Raw genomic sequence first — 21603 nt, 5'->3', positions numbered from 1 at the left:
TTTGGAAACATGAGTACCTTTTTTTTAATAAATGTAACCGCTTATTAAATAAAATTGAGCGTACCCATCCATCAACATCATCCCAAGAAATTCATAAAACCGACTACACCAAAATAACAAATGAAAATACTTAATAATTATTCGGAAATCGTAAGATGCGGTCCGGTGTGAGGTTGGTCTTAGAAAAAAACACACGGAAAACAAACGCTTTGAGCCCTGAAGATGATCTCAATAAAGATCTAAACGTTGGCACGATAACAAAAATGCTTTTCTAAAACCTACGTCACACCAGACCGCATCTCACGATCCGAATAATAAAAACTAATTTGATCAATTTAAAATCTCATTGTGTTTTCAGTAAACGCTATCGTTTTCAGTAACAAAATCCTTTAAAAACAGGGGTAAAAAGTATACGTTCTCGATTAAAATTTCAAAATTTTTACTGGTTCTGAAATATCCTGATAACAAAAAATTTAAAAAAAGGTAAAAACCTGACTAAAAAAATATTATATACGTATTTTTCGAAGTAAAAATTCAGAAAAAGTTGTTATAAGGTCTAAATATAAACGTATTTTATTGTTTATTATTATGCAATGTTTGGTTGAGTTAAAAAAATAGTGTCTCTAGCTAGACTCGAACACAGGACCTTCTGGCGCTTCTTCCAAATCTGTACTCGAGATACCATCTAATCATCTCAACTCACGATTTTTTTGCCAATGTTCTGTAGTAGCTCCGATCCTGAGGTCGTGGGTTCGAATCCCGCTCGTGACAATTAATTAAGTAATTTTTCAACTCGACTAAACTTTGCAATACTTCGGTTAATAAGGCCAACCAAAAATATATTACTGATTAATGTACTCGCAACAAATTATTATCAATCGTGACAACATTACATATCGTACTCGATGGTCAAATCCCACCAGGATGCCTGAAGTCTCATGGCTCGAGTTGTACTGTCTGGATGTTCAATGAAAAGCGTTTAATAATCCAGTATTTAAGTTTTTCCATTTTTGAATCGGTTTTTCCTTGAGAAAGCAGAGTAATGTTTGGTTTCTAAGGCTTAATTATAACCAAGGACGTGTTTGAGACTACCTCCAGATAGTATTTTCTCCTTAGTATTTTGTTTGCACTGTTGTTTACATGATTCGCCCATTTCCAGGCGAATTTTTATGTACGTGAGAATCGGATTATCCCGGTAAAATTTGATTATCGATTTGGATAGTTTGGCTAATAGCTTAAAATTCAATGTGTTCTCCTCGGATTTATGAACTACTGACGAATTGTTTCGCTTCCACTTCTGTTTCTATGTTGTATTTGGAAAAGGAAAAGATTTTTAAGCCTTTTTTCTGGGTTTTTAATGGCGCTCAATTTGAACGTGCGAAAAGCGGGAATTATAATACAAGTAAATATTATAATGGTAAATACTGTAAGAAATTAATTATAAATTAGTGATTAAAGATAAAAGATAAAACATTAGAATAATACTCGAAATCTGGATCGTTGGAAAACAACTTACTGTGAGTAGAAACTATCTTTTTTTAAAAAGGATTGAACACCGCACTCACTCACTCTTTACCATTGTGTCGATATTCCTCGGGGTAATTGGGAATAAACCCTGCCTATCACGCTAATAAATTACAATCACGCACCAGACTTCGTTCATACTACCCCAGAGTACTCGATATTCCTCGGATCAATTGGGCATAAACCCCCGCCATTCACGCTAATAAATTACATCCACACACCGCAGATCACACACTACACCAGAGTGCGGGGTTTATTAGTAAATGAAAAATAAAAAGTGATAAAAAATCTTACAAAAAGTCAAATAGAGGACATGGACAATTCGTTCTAAGAGGTGGTAGTCTGAAGGAGCTAGGTCAGGTCACTGAACGTGGGCTAGATTCGCCATTTCAGAAGTTGTTTTTTTTTAATCGCTATTCAATACAACTTCATAAAAATATTATTTATTCTGTGGTTTAGGTTGATTTATCTAAAAGGCATCCGTAAAATTGGACGTGAAAAATATCAGTTCTGCGGATCTGAATGTCTCGCTTGTCCTACGTTCCCACATTTTACAGTAAAACTGGTTTAGTTTTTTTTTTTCTAAAGCAATTTGAATGTCCGTATTTTTATGGTGCTATTGTATTTGACAAGCTGTTACCTTTCGAAATGTTAAATCTAATTTTAGGCTTGGTTCATGTTTATGTCTTAACCCGACATTGTCCAGTGGTTCTTCATACCGAACCATGTAAGTGGCTAATGAAAAAAAAATCGTCGGCGCCTATTAACTCGGTGAAAGTCTTAATAAATCGACCGCTCGGTATTCGGCTAAAGCGATACCAAGGTTTTTATGGACGACCACTCACTAACGGTGTCGATTATTCTCCGGTAAAGGCGTTTTACTTGTTTACTAGCTTCGCTTAACGACGAAAGTCCGACAGCGAGGACAGGGACCCGGAGGTGATCAATTTTAATCAAAATGCTTTCAACACTTCTTGTAATGGCTGAAAGTATTCGTAAGAAATTCACTAGTTTTCGGGGTCCGCTTGAGCAATTAATATCTTTCAATAATTAAGGTTTTTAGTTGAGATAAAAAAGTCAGTGTCACGAGCGGGATTCGAACCCACGATCTTCGGCTAGATACGCAGCTGCTCTACTACTTGACCTATCGTGATCTCGATCCACTCGGACACTAACTTCCCATCTCAACCCCACCTTTTGAATTTTCTCTCCTTTTTGCCATTTTTCAAAAGGAGGGAAAATTCAAAAGGTGGGGTTGAGATGGGAAGTTAGTGTCCGAGTAGATCGAGATCACTATAGATCAAGTGGTAGAGCAGCGGCGTATCTAGTCGAAGGTCGTGGGTTCGAATCCCGCTCGTGACACTGACCTTTTTTATCTCAACTAAAAACCTTAATTAATTGAAAAAAAAATCGTAACAAATTTATAATGAAGAAGAAACAATTCAATTGGCCCGAGACAAACGAGATCTTGGGTAGTACAAAAGTGATTGCGCGCTATTGTATAATGAGACAATTTTAGAATTGTTTCTAGTCGGGATATTTCAGAGCGGATCGTAAAACCATGTTATTTGAAACCATGCATTTATAACGTAAGTATAATATTTTTAGAACTTCGTTGATCTTTCTTATTTCTGAGAAAGAAAAACTAAAGGAAACAGGAAAGAAAAGAGTTAAAAGTGTTATATATAAAAAACCAAACACTTTATACTTTGCTAAGTTTTTACAGTTTAGGATGTATTCTATTATACCTTTTTTCCTTTAAATTAACCATTTTTAAACGTCAAATTAACCATTTTTAATTTCAAATAATCTCTTTTCTTAAAGCATTAAAAAAACGTATTTGGTATGAAATATAAGCATGCATAGTAAAATTGCTGTATACTTGGGAATCTTTAGAAAATAATAAAATATGTCAATTGATATGTCAATAAAAATTCTTCTATTAATTCGAGTCTTTTATAAATATAAATTAATAGGTCAATGAAACAAATCTATAATTGATAGGATAATTTGTTTTTATATTTAATTTATATTTAACTTTTATTTTTATTTTTATTAATTTTCATGTCGTATTTTAAATCAGAACCAATTATATATTTTTATAATAGTCTAAAATTAAAAAAATCTTCTTTATAACTATTTAATCAGTTATCTTTTTAATATTAATTATTATTTACACTTTTTATGCAATGACGGTTGATATTTAATTTTATTTTATTTTTCATTTAAATGTAATCTATTTTCATATAGTCTAAGAGCCCAATTATTTCGTATTAATGGTTTTCAAATATACAGGAATTTAATAGTTTTTAATTTTAATGTACAAATAATTATGAAAATTTTCATGCCCTTCTAAGCGGCCAAATATTTCACCGTTGCCTAGTTTTTCATTTTATATTTTTTTAATATTTTTTTTTTAATTCTCCAATCTCTTTGTGCTTGTTTTATTACGTTAAAGTTGGTTTTTACAACTCTGTTGAATAGTTGTTCTTTTTTTGTCTGTCTTTAGTGTAGATATTATGATCAATTTTTCTGCTTTGGTTGGTCGCTACGTTTTTTTAAAGTTAATTCAGATTAAAAGATTTAAATTGAAATTAAAAGATCATTTTGAAGTTAAAAAAGGCTAATTTGAAGTTAAAAATTCACGAATCTACAGGAATTTTACTTTACATGCTTTTATTTCATGCCATCTAGATTTTTAATAATTTTAAATAAAGGGTTAATTTGAAGTTAAGAAAGATTCATTTGAAGGTTAAAAAAGGGCATATTTGATGCAAAAAACTAAAATTGTTTTACAAATAATCAATGAAACTAGTGAGCTTAAAGCGGATCACCGGATAATTAAGAGATTATTAAAAGATTGTGTTTCGTTCGTTCAAACATCGTTCAATGACCTTGAGTCATAAAATTTTTAATGATTTAGTGCTAATTGCCCCTTTGTTAATCAAAAGTGATGGCCAAGTTTAGAAACGTATCTAACGCTTAGAATATTTTTTTATTGTCTATTACTTTGGAATGTTACATTTAATTATAGGGAAGGGCATGAAGAGGCAAATTTAGATGGGCAGATAGATAGATCGATGGATATATAGACAGATAGAGAGGCAAAGAGAGATAGAGAGAACGAGCGCGAGGAAGAAGAAGAAAAAGAAGAGAGAGAGTGAGAGTGAGAAAGGTAAAGAAAAACGGGAAGAATAGAAAGAGAAAGAGATGGAAAGATAGAAGATAAACAGATAGAAAGAAGCTATAGAGATACATAAAGGGATAGACAGATATATATATATATATATATATATANGTGAGTAAGAAAGGTAAAGAAAAACGGGAGGTTTGGAAAGAGAAAGAGATGGAAAGATAGAAGATAAACAGATAGAAAGAAGATATAGAGATACATAAAGGGATAGACAGATACATAGAGAGATAGAGATACAGAGAGAGTGAAAGAGAGAGAGAGAGAGAGAGAGAGAGAGAGAGAAAGAGAGAGTAAGAAAGGTAAAAAAAACGGGAGGTATAGAAAGAGAAAGAGATGTTAAGATAGAAGATAAACAGATAGAAAGAAGATACAGAGATAGCTAAAGGGATAGATAGATAGATAGATAGAGAAATAGAGATACAGAGAGAGAGAGAGAGAGAGAGATAAGCCAATGCAAAATTTAAAAAAAAAATTATTTCGATTTCTATTTTATACTGAGTGAGATCTCTACAGATTTGTTGGAAGTGATGAATTCTGCCCGTCATCTTTATTCGTGCAATCTTCCCGTCGACTAGTTTCTCTTTTGTCGAGCTTTTTAACTATATTGCATCCCGTAAAAAAATATCATTCTTGGATCACCGAACTGCTAGAAGTTCACCACAGTGTTTTGAAAGCAGTGTCATGTAAAAAAGGCGAGGTATAACGACCACGGGTACGTTTAGTTACGGTCGATCCGGCATCTTGCGGCTCCTCCGATGAATGATCTGATTCCAGGACTCGGTGACAGTACAAAGAACACCCTGCGGATAACCGAAATAACTTTGTCACACAGACAATCCGCCTGTTAAAAAAACGGACGGAGGCGATCCGGACGACAAAGGGGATGCAGGACTGCCGTAATCTGTGTACAGTCGGCAACAATGACTACCCCCGCACAATGCGTTTTATACAGATGGTTTTTTCCCTCTTCCACCACCCAGGCCAGGTAATGCTTCTGGTTAGATCGGGGACGATTTATTCACAGCGATAGACGCAGACCTCTCGCCGTCTGATCTGATTCGATACGGTCACGCCCTCATTTTCTCTGCGTCGCTGCCATGGGAGCTAAGGACGGAAAAGGGGTAATTTGAAAACTGGACAAGAATGGATGGACAAGAAGAAAGCTCACCTTTAACAACGGGCCGTACAATTAAAATCGCTTAGAAACTATTAAGAAAAAGCAAATTTTGGCTAATTTAAACAACTTTTATTTCCTGACGATACACCAGACTATTGCAGCATAAATTTTAATTTCAGTTAATCATGAAAAGTTTACAAACTCTAGAGATAATATAGTATGATCGATTTCTATAATTTCGGAGCTTAGGATTCTCGTCATACTCAGTGCTGGTTCTGTCGATTTAGATTTTTGTTTTTCTCAGCCTAGAAGGTATATACAGGGAGTCTACTTGCGTCACAAACTTTACCAGTGAATTTCACACCTATTTACGGTTTTCGTAGCTCTTGAACTTTTCTCAATTGGAAAAATCCATAAAAAGCATTGAACAGAGCGTTAAATTTCCTTTAAGCAGGCATAAATTTGATTTTTGGTTTAAAAAAAACATTAAACCTTTCAAAAATTGATCAATTTAAAATTTATAAGAGAAACTAAATTTACAACCACGTTGAAAAAATTCCCAGTAATAATAAGCTTGTAAGCTTCTTCCATGGTAAATGGTAAAAAAGTGGTGGTATTTAAAATGGTGGAATTGGGTGATTTATAGTAAATCAACTTTTTGTCCTGGTCAACATTTATTTCCCAACTTTAACTTAATAAAAAGCACAAAAAGAAAGAAAAATGAAGAAATACATAAAAAATAATGAGTACATCGAACAACCAAAGTAAAAAAAATTGGACAGAATATCTACACTAAACACAGATAAAAGAAGAAAGTACAAAACTTGTAAAACCCAACACTAACCTAATAAATAAGCACAAAAAAGAAAAATTCAACGAAAAAATTAAATAAAAAAGACAATGAACATAGTGAACAACCAAACCAAAAAAAGGACAAAATATCTATATTAAACACAGACAAAATAAGAACAGTACAAAACTTGTAAAACCCAATACTAACCTAATAAATAAACAGAATAAAGAAACATTTAATGAAAAAATCACGTTTGTGATCACGATTTTAAAAAGCATCAGACACTGATGATGGCGAGTAGGCATATGCGGACCAAGACGAATCGGCCAAGGTTCAGGTTCATCACCCTGCAGATTTCAAAAATTCTTACAAGTATTTTCTCTGGATGTTTTTCTTGGATTTTGAAGGCTTTACTATAGGGATAATCAAATGCAATCGAACAGTAGGTATTAAAAGATATCTCAATTGTTCTGCGTATATTCCTGCGTTTCGGGCTCGGAATACTGATAACAATTCCCACTTCCACGTTTCCCGGTCTAACTCCAGGTCTGCGAATTTGTCTTTTTCGTCTTTCTCTCCAAGGGGATTTTGTTTCGAAAGGGGCGAATAATTGTTTCCAGGCCTGTGGGAATGAGTGAGTGCTCGCTCGCCGGAGCCTGTATCGACCGGGGTCTGCGGGGGGTGCAGTGTCCAGCATTAATTATAGCCTATTGGGGAGAGGAACGCTTCTCACAGAACCTTTTTCCAATTTTTCAGGGAGCAAAGGATGGCTGAGGGAGTCGGCCTGGAGGCGGGAGGAAGAGGCTAAAGCTGCCATACAGGCGAGGCTCGGCATCACAGGTGAATATCAATTAAAATATCGCCGCGTTAAGTGGCTTTTTATATTCATAACCGACTCCTATTTTATATCGCCCGTTGAAAGATTATTTATAGTTTTGCTTTTTCATTGTTGATTTAATTTTTTTATAATCGTATAATTTTATCCTACTCAAATAGCATTTGATAAGACACAATTTAAAAGTAGCCTTTAGGGATGGTAGAAATCTAAAGACCGGATTTCATGCAATAAAATACAAAGTAAAAGAAAGTCCTTCTCAAGATTCAAATTTATGACTTAATATCATTGCAATCAAAGTAAAAATAAGTCTATTATTTCAAAAATGAAGAACAAATAAAATCGATATTAAATTTATGATTTATTTTTACTGGCTAAATTTCTTTGTGAGCGTTTATGATAAGGTATGCGGGGTGACGAACCTTTAGTTTTCTCACTTATTTTGACTGTAAAAATTAAAATAAAATAACAAGAATATAATTTATTAAACGGAAACTAAGCTAGGAAAAATTTTATGCTCTTCATCAACTATCATGAATTTTCATGATTAAACAACAACATTGTGCAATGTACATTTTTTCCGTCATGTGAGCCCTTTTTAATGTAAAATTAGCCCATTTTCGCGTCAAATTAACCTTTTTTAACTTCAAATTAACTGTTTTTGACTTAAAATTTTTATTTCAAATTAGCCATTTTTTTCATTTTTGCACCAAATTAACCTTTTTTCATTTCAAATTAACAGTTTTTAACTTAATTTTTTAAATTTCAAATTAGCCATTTTTCTACTTTTTGCACCAAATTAACCTTTTTTTACTTCAAATTAACAGTTTTAACTTAGTTTTTTATTTCAAATTCGCCATTTTTCTCATTTTTGCACCAAATGAACCTTTTTTCATTTCAAATTAACAGTTTTTAACTTATTTTTTTTTTTTCAAATTAGCCATTTTTCTAATTTTTGCACCAAATTAACCTTTTTTTACTTCAAATTAACAGTTTTGAACATAAAGTTTTTTTATTTCAAATTCCGGCCGAAGAGGGTCGAAATAGGCCAACGGCTCGTATTTTCAGTAGCGGATTTTTTCCAAAATCATCCGGTCTAAAGTGGGCAAAAAAGTGCAAACGACACACCATTACGACACGTCGAAATCAGGCCATTACCCCCGTTTCTAATATACAAATGTTAACGGCCAGCCTTTTTATCCTTCTAATAATCCGAATCCCCCCCGCCGATTATTTTCGGCTTTCCACACGGCTTGTAACTCGTTGGAAATGGCTCGTAAAGGTGGGTGTTCTTATCTCCGTAAAACGGTCCGAAGTCGTTAGCGATCGCTTCACTTCCGCACGTGCCTCATGGGGGCAGCATGTCCAAAGACGATATAACACAAAAACAAAACAAAAAAGTACAAAGGATATTCTTCACAAAATTCTTTAAAGTTTCGCTACCTTTTTTTGGAGAAAAATGCTATATTATCCCTCATTATTCGTCATTTTCTTGTTTATCATGAAAGATTGACAAAAATTTCCTCAAAAATATATATACTTTTACAGACTAAACAACAACAAACTATACGTTTTATGTTTGGTTTTATTATAAACAACAAAATATTTGGGCATCTCCTCACCAAGGAAAAACCACGGAGATGCCCTTCATGCGGCGCACAAGTATCTGTAACGGACATAATAACTAAGTCCTAGTACTTGTCATACTGCTTCGATACCTGAAGCAGATAAACGTGTATGGTCGCATATAGAGTGCCCTTTCCTTTGATTGAATTTGAGCGACTGTATTTATTAGCGTTAATGTTATAGTATGAGTTTTTGAGAGCAACAGACCAAAGTAGTCTAGGATATTTAGTTTTATACATATTTGCAGTGTGATTTGTGACAGAATGTCAATATCAAACCCTGATGACTGCCCGAATTGTGTGGATGTATTTATATGCGTGAATGGTTATGTGTGTTTGGGCATGGACTATTTGGAATAGCGAGGACCCACCAATAAACCAAAGTAGTGTATTTAGTTTTATATATGCAGTGTGATAGGAAGGTAGTCATTGGCGTAATATCAAAAAACCTGGTGACTACTCAGTTGAGTGAATGTATTTATTTGCGTGACTTATTAAATTCGCATGTACATGGTATTTGTAGAATAGCAAGAGCCCACAGACACTCTGAAGTAGTCTAGGTTATTTAGTTTTATATATTTTTTCAGTGTGATAAGAGGTAGTCACTGGCATAATATCAAAAACTCTGGTTGGCTACCAAATGAATGTATTTATTTGCGTGAGTTGTTAATTGTTCATGAGCACGGTCTGTGTACAATATTGACTATCTAAAGACACACCAAAGTAGTCTAGCTTATTTAGTTTGATATATATTTGCAGTGTGATATAGGGATAGTCACTGGTTTAATATCAAAAACGCTCGTGACTAACAAATTTTTATAATGCATTTATTTGCGTGAATGGTTAAATGTTTATGGACTCGGTCAGCCTACAATATCGGCTAAGCAAGATACACCAAAGTAGTCTAGGTTATTTAGTTTTTTATATATGTATTTAAATACCAGAAACCCTAGTTACCACCTGATTGCGTGAATGTATTTATTTGCGTGAAGGTTACGTGTGTGTGGGCACGGTCTATGTGAAATAGCGAGGACGCACAGATACACCATGGTAGTCTAAGTTATTTAGTTTTATATATGCAGTGTTATACGAAAGTAGTTAGCGGCGAAATATCAGAAAACCTGGTGACTGCCCAGTTGTATGTATTTATTTGCGTGAGTGGTTAAATTTGTATGGACATGTCGAGGCCAAACAGACACACCAAAATATTCTATGTCATTTAGTTTTATATATATGTATTTCCAGTGTGAAAGGGGTAGTCACTGGCATACTATAAAAAACTCTGGTTGACTACCAAATAGTGTGAATGTATTTATTTGCGTGAGCGATTAAGTCAATATGGACTCGGTCTGTGTAGAATATCGAGCAGCCACAGACCTGTCCAACCGATTAGGTTAACTTATGATAGTCAATGCGTGATTTTTACTGTGGGTGATTGTATTTATTGGCGTGAATTATGTATATAGTTTTAGTGTGGTTGTAAGGGTGGGATCTCATCAGTATATCGAGAACTCTTGGGATGAGCAAAATTTAGGTTAGGTTAGGTTAGATAATCTTTTATATAGCGTGAATGTGCATTTTAATTGACTTTTTTATATTTTAAGCACGTGTGGAAGGAATCATGTCAATGCAAATAGTAGAAATTTTCAAAAAGTCATTAAATTTTAAGATAACCATATGTTTAAACCCTCATTGGTAGAAAAATATAATCTAGGTTTTTCCATATAAAGTAACATAGTTCATACATAAATTTAAATTTATCAATAGCTTTGTTAACCGTTATTAATAGTTCTCATATTATTACTAGCTGAGATAACATATAATATTATTAAAACGTAATACTAAGAAGTGGAAACTTTTGGGGATGGCTTAAAAATCAGAATTTAAAAGGACCTTTTTTATTGCCTTTCTATTTTGACTCGTTTTATTTTACCACCCTTACTTTATAGCCTACTTTTTAACTTTTGGACGGGTGTGAAGGCGAATTCTTCATTGTAAAATTCTATTTACCCTCAATTTCACGCTGCCCTTGTTTCCCGGCAATTTCTCCCGGTCATCTGTAATTTAGATGACGGACTTCATTTATATTTATGGATCCGCCAATATATCGGGGAAAATTTCCATGTCAAAGTGGCTACGGGCCGGATCTACATAGGAAAACAGAGGGCGCTCCCGTTCCCGTTTTCCTACCATTTCCATTCACTTACATCCATTACTTTCCTTTGTCCCGCCCATTCCCGATTCATGGGCTTTTTCCCTTCCTCGGCCACCTGAAATGAAACCTAAACAGACGAGAAAATTTTTGCAACGTCAAGTACCGAGCTATGTTCATAATTTTAATCTGCAAGTTAGAAAACATTGAAAAGGTTCGCCCATCCAATAGAATATTCTCTTTTCTATGTCAACTCGTAGAAATCTAATTTCCAGCTATTATTTTCAGCTTTCTTAAGAAATGTTACTGGTACTTGAAATCTTTTATTTGTTCAAAATTGTTTTATTTTATGGTAGAAATTGTCAAATTCAAAACCTTTCAACTTCAAAACCCAATTAAAAATCATAGGCTTTATTAATTTATCATAAAAAATAAAGTTACTGTCGTAACTTAACTTGATTGTTGCATGACAATTTTTCAAGTGGTTCTAAGCGAAATTAAATTCATATTAACAACTTAAAACATTCCAGTCATAGGAAGAATTAAATAGTTTTATGACATTATTTTTAAACAGGTTTGTCTGGCGTAAACCCTTAGGAATTGGGGACATAGTTTAGAAGAATCACCACTAATTTTGGCAGTCCAAAGTCGGACTTCATCCTTATCCGTCCACCTTAACTTCGGTCATTTCATCCTCCAACGCACAGTTTTAAACCTAGACACAGTTAACTTCATTTAAAATAAATTATTTCATGTTTACACTCGGTGTTCTTTCATCACCCTTGGGAGGATCGCTGGGTTATTCAATTTTCCTCAATCTGCCCTCACACTAAGCATTCACCCAAATAAATACATTTATTCTCAATATATACAAAAGAGATATCCATCAGTGCAAGAATATTTCCTCTAAAAATCTAGACCCAAAAACTCGCTGCTGTGCTCAAGGACAATTCTCTGATCGGGTGGCGTACTACACGCTCCCTATATGGTGCCAAGGAATGTCGCCCTTCAATTAAGTGGGACACATCAACCTTCCTCTACATGTCAGAGTACGATTTGGCTCAAATTTGTCCTTGCATGGCCTCTTCTTAAGATGAAGACTTCTTCTACAATTCATATCCTCCGAGAACCTCCCTCCGATCTTACCTTCATAAATAGGAGCTTTCCCTCCGATCACCACTGACGCTGCAATTTAGTTTTGATCGTATATTTTATTGCATTTTAGTCATCAGCAGCATGGTTTAAGAAAATACCAAAAAGCTGAAAGTACTTAAAGATAAAAATGAAATCCTTAATTAGATACACTAAATAAGCTCCAACAGAACTGGTAAAGCAATCAGATTTAAGAAATTAACACCATTATTATAAAACCACGGGGAAATGTCACAACATTTCTGTTCGATTTCTACAGAATTACCAAAGAGAAATACTGATGATGTAGAACTCCTGAGAACTGTCTTCAATGGTCATCCTTCACTCCTAAGTGTTTTTGACTGAATTTTTTACCAATTAAATTCTTATTCCCCGGAATAAAGTCATTAAAACGACGATTTTATGTCACTGAATGGCACAGAGATATATTCAGATCAATTAAATGAAATATGGAATTCACTGACAAGATTTATCAGAAGTTGTCCATCCAATTTTTCTGGGAATTAGCTAGTTTAAAATCTCGATACAAGTAAAAACTAGTTTTTTTTAATTAAATAACAATTATTTAGATTTAGAAATAGACAAACATTTTTCTATACAGTCACAAACTTTGCCAGTGAATTTCACATCTCAAATGCAACAAAAATGTTGATAAGTTCTCAACCCTTTCGCATATATTCGGTATTTGTACACGGTATTTGTTTGTCATAAATCTACTAGCAACTTTTGAAAAATTCATTTTTGAGGAAATCCAACAAGAGCATTGAAAATATTTCAAAAATTGCTATATTTAAAATTGGTAAAGTGTGATAAAATTGCAACCTCATTGGAAACATTCACGGAAGAGCTTGGCAAATTTCATAACAACTTTTTCGTCTAATAAACACTTTTTAGCTGTATAGGCTTATGTTTAATTACATCAAACCAAAATGCAAAAAGTTTATGCTAAGTGGAGAAAAGGTGCGTAAGGTTAATCTAGAAATTCAACTTTTTGTCTTTTAAAAATTAATTTTCAACTTTAACTTGATAAAAAAAAGCACAAAAAGATAGAAGAAAAAACATAAATAAGAAACAATAAACACAGCGAACAACGAAAGCAGAAAAATTGGTCAAAATATCTACACTAAACACAGACAAAAAAAACTTTACAACAGAAGTAGTAAAAACCAATTTTAACCTAATAAAACAAGCACCAAAAGACGTAAAAATGAAACAAAATACGTAAAAAAGGGACATTACACATAGTGAACAACAAAAGCAGAAAAATTGGTCAAAATATCTACAGTAAACACAAACTAAAAAAAGAACATACTATACAAGAGCGTTGTAAAAACAAATTTTAACCTAATAAAACAAGCACAAAAAAGACGTAAAAATAAAACACGTCAAAAAGAGACAATAAACATAGTGAAAAAACAAAGCAAGTTAAATTTTCCCATAGATATTTTATACAACCTACAGTTTATACAAATTTCGAATTGTTGTTCCATTTTTGTGTGTGTTTAGTGTAGATATTTTGTCCAATTTTTCTGCTTTGGTTGTTCGCTATGTTTATTGTCTATTTTTATGTTTTTGTTTCATTTTTCTTTTTTGTTGTGCTTTTTATTAAGTTGGGAAATTAATTTTTAAAAGTTGAAATAATAGATTAACACCATTTCCCCTTTTTCACACGGTTACGACTTTTTTCTAAGCATAAAATTTCTGCGTTTTGGTTCGATCTAGTTAAAGAAAGGTTATTGAACGAAGAAATTGTTATGAAATGTGCCAAGCTCTAGCATGAATTTTTCCTATGATGTAACTAATTTACTTTTTTTTTAATCTAGCAGTTTTTGAAAGATTTGGTGTTTTTTTACCAAAATTTAAGTCGAAAGTTCCATAAGGGCGTCTTTTTAAAGGATATTTCACGCTCTTTTCGACGCTTTTTGTTTGGATTTACGAGTAGATTTATGACGAAAGCCGTAGATAGTTGAAAAAAAACACATAAAATGTTGAATATCTGCGAAAGGGTCAAAAATCATCATCATTTTTGTTGCATTTTATGTGAAAATCACTGGCGAAGTTAGTAACGTGGTAGACACCTTGTATAACTGTCTAATAGTAAAATAGAAAAAATATATGTTTTCTAGATATTTTAAAGTCAGATACCATGATACTAGTTAAAATCGAAAATGATGTTAAAAAAATTACTAAACAAGATTTATGCGAAGAGTTTGGTAATTGCACTCCACTTTTCTGTAAAATTTTTATCAAAGAGGCTTAGTAGAAAATTTTTTAAAAATTAACAACTTGGTGGGAATATAATTTTAATTTTGTATATGTTTGAAATTCCCCTCTTTTGAAAATCAGAAGCCTGAATTTTTCAAGAGTGTATTTGTTGTTTCGTCGTGTTCGGAGAGGGCCGTTTCCGTGATCCCAATTTAGATGCGCATGGAATATCAGCACGAAACAAATTAAAACTCAAACAAGACTTTCGTTCTTTTACGATTATTACCATCGCCGATTATTAAAGGGGAAAATCATCGTTAATATCGCCATTTCTGACGAGACGACGGTGGGAATAAACGATCCTTTAATTACACTCGGTCGTACACTTCTTCTCTCTTAATTTTTCAAATATCGGTTAACGGCCGAACAAATACGTTTCTATTTCCACGGCGACCTCATAAAGACGCATTCTTCCACTTATGTTCACAAACAATATCATTAAAAAAACAAATATACAATTTGGATTCAATTCAAAGCAAACAAGGACAGTTTAAAAACGTTATATTATTTATACGGTTTACTAAACATACTACAGATTTTTTAATTGATATTAAGTATCTTTACGAATAAACACTACAATGCAAAGTCTAATTAAAAAATATTATAAAACAATTACAGTACAAACATGAACTATCCTATATAAAGACAGAAAAAGTCAATAGATTAGTCATTAGAAAAACTGAAAACTGTTAATAGCCAAGGGAAGTTACAAGCTATAATTATAAGCTATCTTCCGAGGAGGTCAATAATGATACTGCTAAAAAAAATGATTGTTTCCCTTCATAACTCGTTTCTACAAATTGACTGCGCATACTTGACAAATCTTATAAAACTGTATAATCATGAAAAAGATAGTATAAAAAAAAGAAAACATCAATAGAATCTGAAAACTGCAAATAGTCAAACGAAATTAAAACACTAAAGATAATTACTAATAAAAAAAATTAATTGTCATAGTTTGAGCTATCTTACGAGGGGGTAAATAAAGATATTGCTTAATAAATGATTTTTTTCTGTTCATTGGTCATTTCTATAAAATGAACGCATACCTGAAGAAAATTGTAAAACAATTACAGTATAAACTTTAACAATATTTTTCTATAAAAAACTGAAAATTGTAAATCGTCAACCAAATTTATAATTGTGGTGATAATTATTGTTATTGAAAGGCATCATGGTTTCACCTATATTCCGGTGAAGTCAATATTGACTCTATTAAAAAAAAAATTTCCTAAAATGCTAATTTCTACAAATCGAGCAGAAAAAAAAAACATTTACAGTATAAACATAAACAGTATTATACTAAAAAAAAAAATCACAATTGGGGAGGTCAATATTTGTCATAACAGAAATTGAAAACTGTAAATAGTCAACTGAATTGTTGATTATAATGGAGATAATTACTATTAATAAAAAAGCCTTATAATAATTTTACCTTGCTTCCTAAGGGGTCAGTATTGATGCTACGTAAAAAATATTGTTTTAAATATAGAAAAAGTCAATGGAGAAGATGGAAACAGGTCATACTCAACAGAAATGATGACAATAAAAATAATTACTACTGAAAAAGAATGAAAAAAGAAATCACAGTTTTATCTATCTTCCGGGAGGTCAATAATGATACTACTTAAAAAAAGATTGTTTTTTTATAAAGAAAAAATCAATTGGGAAACTGAAAATAATAATTATTCAACAAAAAATATGACAATGAAGATAATTACTACTAAAAAGGAATTATCACAGTTTTAGGTATCTTCAGGGGAGGTCAATAATGATACTACCTAAAAAAAGATTGTTTTAAGTATAGCAAAAGTCAATCACAGTAAATAGTTAACAAAAATTATGACAATAAAGATAATTACTACTAAAAAGGAATTATCACAGTTTTAACTATCTTCAGGGGATCACTGCATACATTTATGAAAAATTTATTTATTTTATAATTAAAAGTATTACTGTACAATAATATAGAAAAAGTCAATCAGATTAGTCAATAAAGAAACTGAAAACTGTAAATAGTCCAAGGAAATTATAACAATTCAGACTAAAACAAGGAATTTTCCACATTGAGTTTTCTTCCGAGGAAGTCAATAATGATACTGCTAAAAAAAAAGATTTTTTAGCTTTATTGATAATTTTTACAAATTGACTACGTACTTACAACGAAAATTCCAAATTCATATCTCTAACCAATAGAATTTAATATACATCCAAACATAGTGGGTAGACAGGCTAAAATTATCAGAACCGATCAAGCTGGAGGTTCATCATCCAGCAAATTTTAAGAAAAATCTCCAGAATTTAAAAAATATCTTAATTTTATGTGAATGGTAAGTTTCACAAAACTCATTAGGATCTGCTGCCTGTGTTCTTTTGTCGTTCCTTTATTATTTCATCGGTCGTCATTGAGGGCGAGGGCAGCCTTCCGATCTTTCAGAAAACAAAGAAGTATTAAAAGAAAGAAAAAAATTCCCGAGTTTGGTAACGGCTGAAAAGAAAAGCCGAAATTCAAATGTCCCGAGAAGAATGCAGGCAGTCCGGGCCGTTAAAGACCCAATAAATCAATCAGCACAATACGGCATACTAAAAGGCGGTGATTCTGAAAGAGCGGCCAGCGTTTTCATTAAACAAACACCCATCCCATTTTTTTACGGCTCGACAGGAAATACACAAAATTGTTTTGTAAAGTTTTGCATTCGTTTAACTATTGAATGGACGGACTTTTCCTTTTGATCTCGGCCTATCGCTTCCTCCTCTGTTTACAACTGGTTCTGTTGTTCTTACCGGTGTGATTAAAGGCCGAAAAAATATTTATACATCCTTGAAATGAGAGAGTTCTAACATTTTCGATATAATCAAAGAAGCTTAAATATAGGGAAACCTATCAAAGTTAAATGTATTGGGTTTTATCCTTTCAACAACAAAGTCTAAAAGTCCATTAGGTTTCGCGGTCCGATTGACCACATAAATTCTTTTCAATTAATTAAAGTTTTGGTTCAGATAAAAAAGCAAGTTTCACGAGCGGTATTCGAACCCATGACCTTCGGCTAAATATGCCGCTGCTCTACCACTTGAGCTATCGTGACTTCGATCCACTCGGACACCAGCTTCCCAACTTTCGAATTTTCCCTCCTTTTTGCCATCGAAATCACGATAGCTCAAGTGGTAGAGCAGCGGTGTATTGAGCCGAAGATCGTAGGTTCGAATCCCGCTCATGGCACTGACTTTTTAACTCAACCAATACCTTACTCAAAGATTAATTAATTGAAAAAAGTAGAAAAGTTTTGATTCTTAACAAGATTATTTTAAAGCAAAAAAATGCTAAAATTAAATATAAAACTAAAACTACTGTATAAAAAAAAGCTTGGTCGTATCCAGTCAAGTTGTTCCTCGCTGTTTGTCTGTTCACGATTCGGCTTCTCGCCATCTTCATTGGTGGATCAGTTCAGAAATTATCAAACTAATTCCGTTTATATTTAAAGATATAGTTTTAGTTTTAAATGTGTTGTGTTTAGTGACCGTTAGTCAATGATTATTCGGAGATCGTGAGATGCTGTCTGGTGCGACGGAGGTTTTAGAAAAAACATTTTCTTTATCGTGCCAACGTTTCGATCTTTATTGAGATCATCTTCAGGACTCAAAGTGTTTGTTTTCCGTGTAGATGTGTCATCCTTGCCTGTCGTATTGAGAGTGCACTTTGAGCTCTGAAGATGGTCTCAATAAAGTTCGAAACGTTGGCACGATAAAGAAAATGTTTTTCTAAAAACTACGTCACACCAGACCGCATCTCACGATCTCCGAATAATCTTAGTTTTAAATTTTTAAACCTTTAAAGTTTTAAGGTTGGATAGAAAGAATGTAGCATGTCAGGGATGTCTTTGTACGGCGATCTAAAAAAAAAAAAGCTTGTCCATTTACGATTGTGAACAAAGGGGGTGGCACTCAGCCGAAATTCAATTTGAATAAGCCCAAGTAGGGTCGAGAGGAGAGGCTTTTATTTAAAGTTAACCCGATTTCCTCCCCGGACGCCCCTTTTTCGTATTTTCACACGTTTTATCTTCCCGCCCACCATCGACGGGCGGAACTTTTCCAGTAGATTAATTTATTAATTGCTTCTAAAAACATTAGGAGCGTGTTAGATTGATGACCGGGTCGGATGATGGAGGGGAAAAAAAGCCGGACGATAAATCATAACACATGCGCCACCTGAGAGCGAAGTTTATGCCCGGGGCGGCCGATATCGTATCGAGATCGACCCCCTTGTTATTATGATTATTTCATGTGTATTCACCCCTTTTTCTCCATGTCGGCAGCTACATAATCGCTCCATATTTCCTTGGCAATTGTCCCTGGAGTTTTTTTTCTCCGCGCCCCTGCACCGCTATTATTCTATCATCAGAACGGATTTTATTAAATCCCAACTGACCCCCTTTTGTGTCGGCGTGAAATATGAGATCGTATCGCGTGCCTACGTAGAAAAAAAATAACCAGTTGGCCAACCCCCCGTGCTTTGATGTAATTATACGCACTTTTTGAAAGGGATTTTTATCGCTTTTGATACAATTATGAGTCGCCGATAGCCATCATTCCTTCATACAACAGTTGCACGGGAAAACTTAATTCCATAACTTACAACACTTCATTGATAAATGATTTCCAACTTCTCGTAAACAATACGAACAAAAAACACGCAGGCACTTAATGTTTTTTTCGTTTTCATTTCGTTAAAACGATTGTCAGGACCTGAATCGTCTTCAGAGATGGCTCTTTGATGTTGGGTTCAAAAGTTCAACAAAATTTTGCGAACTTCTCACTTTTTTTACAAGCTTGACCCTCCTATTTCGTCCAACCATCAAACCGACTAGGAAACCAACGAGCCCCACTGCTGCTGGTATGTCACAAAAGGATTCAGACCAATGGTTGTCATGGAACTATCTTTGCTAACTATCTAGCTACAATTATTAGCCCTGTACACTTGTTTTCCATGACCGACAGGGCCTTAATGCAATCTCAAACAGTTTAGGACTTTACTACCGATGTAGAAGTTGCCTTCAGTGCTGGTTGCCCAAGTAAATGGCTATCTTCTAACGATACCTCAAACTCCTTGAACAGTGTTCAATAGCCACATTCTCCGTTTGAAATACGGTGGCTTATTGCCCAAGACTTATATTCTATTCCTTGGTGTATTTCCTTGACCCATACTCGGTTTTCGAGCCATTTATCCCAGATATGGTCGACATTAAGCGGATCCCTTTTTCCCAGCCTGCTTTATCAGTTATTTTCATTTGGAATTTTTGCTAAATCTCAATTTTGTCTGCCTGAATCCCTCCCCTCGAAGCTTTAATGTGAGATAGCTAATGCAGCCTGTCAATTGTGGTGAATATAGTCTCTACTTTGATGTAGGGTGGTAGACCATCCAGAGTAGCAGTGGAGTCGTTCTCATTTTTTTAGAGATGCTCAGGCAAAGATAATTTACATTCTGCAGTTTTGTCCTATAACTCGAATCCAAGCTACATCCAACATCCAAGAACTCATTAGGCTTATCGAAGTCTAGGACGAGACTAAATGAAGAACAATGTACACATTAAAAAATATTCTTGCTCTCCACTGAATATCAACGAAAAAGAGATTTTCAATCAAATACTTAGAACTGTACCTAGACCTAGATATCCCCACACAGAAGTGAGAGAGATATAGACAACATCTAAACGGAAAACTTGGACAATAGCAAGACTACTAGGTCCGAAATCTGTCTTGACCTTCAACACAAATCTAACTTTACACATGAGTTTACTGCGACCAATTCGGACATACGGAATGGAATTGTGGGTTCCACCTACTCATCCAATATCCAAGGCAATATCCTTAGACGAATCGTAAAAGCTCCTTAGAACGTCACGAACAACCAAAAGCTTCACACCAATCTCTCAATCCATCCTAACGCTACTGCTAACCCTCTACATTCCCATCCCGAGAACCGGCCACGTTGCCTTAATCGGCGATTTCATTATTAGAATTATCGACCACTTTTTCACTTACGAACACTCTGGATCAAGGTATTCTTGAAGAAGAAAGTAAATTTAGTTGCTATTGCCAAGCTTTCGACCTATTTGAAGGTTACATGATGATGACCTCAAAATAGATGAAAAGCTTGGCAGTAGCAACTAAATTTGCTATCTTCTTTTAGACCATACCTGCATCCAGATTATCAAGAGCGTTCATTGATCAACGATGGCATCTAGATCTCCTTGACCCTTCCATCCTCACACTAGCGCTGAGTGCCATTGGTTCCTTTCTCATGGCATATGTCCTCTGGATCACATTTGTAATTTGTACAGTACAAATATAATAATTAGAAAATCCTATTTACCAGTATATTACCAAAGAAAAAACACATATGTGATTCAATGATTCATCTTGGTTTTTAGGTATTTATATATTAATTAAGTTTGCTATGGTCAATAGGTTTATCTAGGAAAAGCAATAGTTTGGTATCATAGACTATCTGATTTTGCAGTCAAGTTAAAAATGCCATCCGGAATGACCACTGGCGAGTCGTAATCGAACGCTATTTGTATGACATCGTCAAACTGCGGAACGACATGAAGAACTAGAACAGAAAAGGGGATAATCGCCTATATATCTCGTACCCGTAGCAATAAATATCTTCTAAAGAGCTATTATATCCTTGAGAGAGCAATTAGAACAAGTTTAGCAATAGTTCCATCCCACCCGGACATCTCGGGATGTGGACATGGGATTTTATAATTGAAGAGACTTTTTCTTATAATCTAGCTGTAATTGGTCTTAAGTTTAATAATACAGTTTAAATTTTCTTTGCTAATTACGGCCCATTGTTGATAAATTAATTAATGTTGAAACTCGTCTTTCCGAAAATAAACGGATGTCTTTGCTCTGAGTTATTATACAAAAAGTGCTCCACTTAA

General features: G+C 33.9%; 1 protein-coding gene across 2 annotated transcripts in view; it reads left to right on the top strand.

The window, feature by feature from the left end:
- LOC106674257 (POU domain, class 2, transcription factor 3-like) overlaps positions 1-21603 on the top strand; it is a 108569-nt gene that overhangs the window by 63523 nt on the left and 23443 nt on the right. For both annotated transcript variants that reach the window (XM_014406879.2, XM_014406877.2), the window contains exon 3: positions 7384-7467. In XM_014406879.2, coding sequence (XP_014262365.1) covers positions 7384-7467 — 84 coding nt within the window. The remainder of the gene's footprint in view (positions 1-7383; positions 7468-21603) is intronic.

This window comes from Cimex lectularius, unplaced genomic scaffold (assembly GCF_000648675.2).
Source record: "Cimex lectularius strain Harlan isolate CLEC.00 unplaced genomic scaffold, Clec_2.1 scaffold177, whole genome shotgun sequence".
Lineage (NCBI taxonomy): Eukaryota > Metazoa > Arthropoda > Insecta > Hemiptera > Cimicidae > Cimex > Cimex lectularius.
The sequence above is the reverse complement of the archived record's forward strand: the minus strand, read 5'-3'. Positions and strand labels throughout refer to the sequence as shown.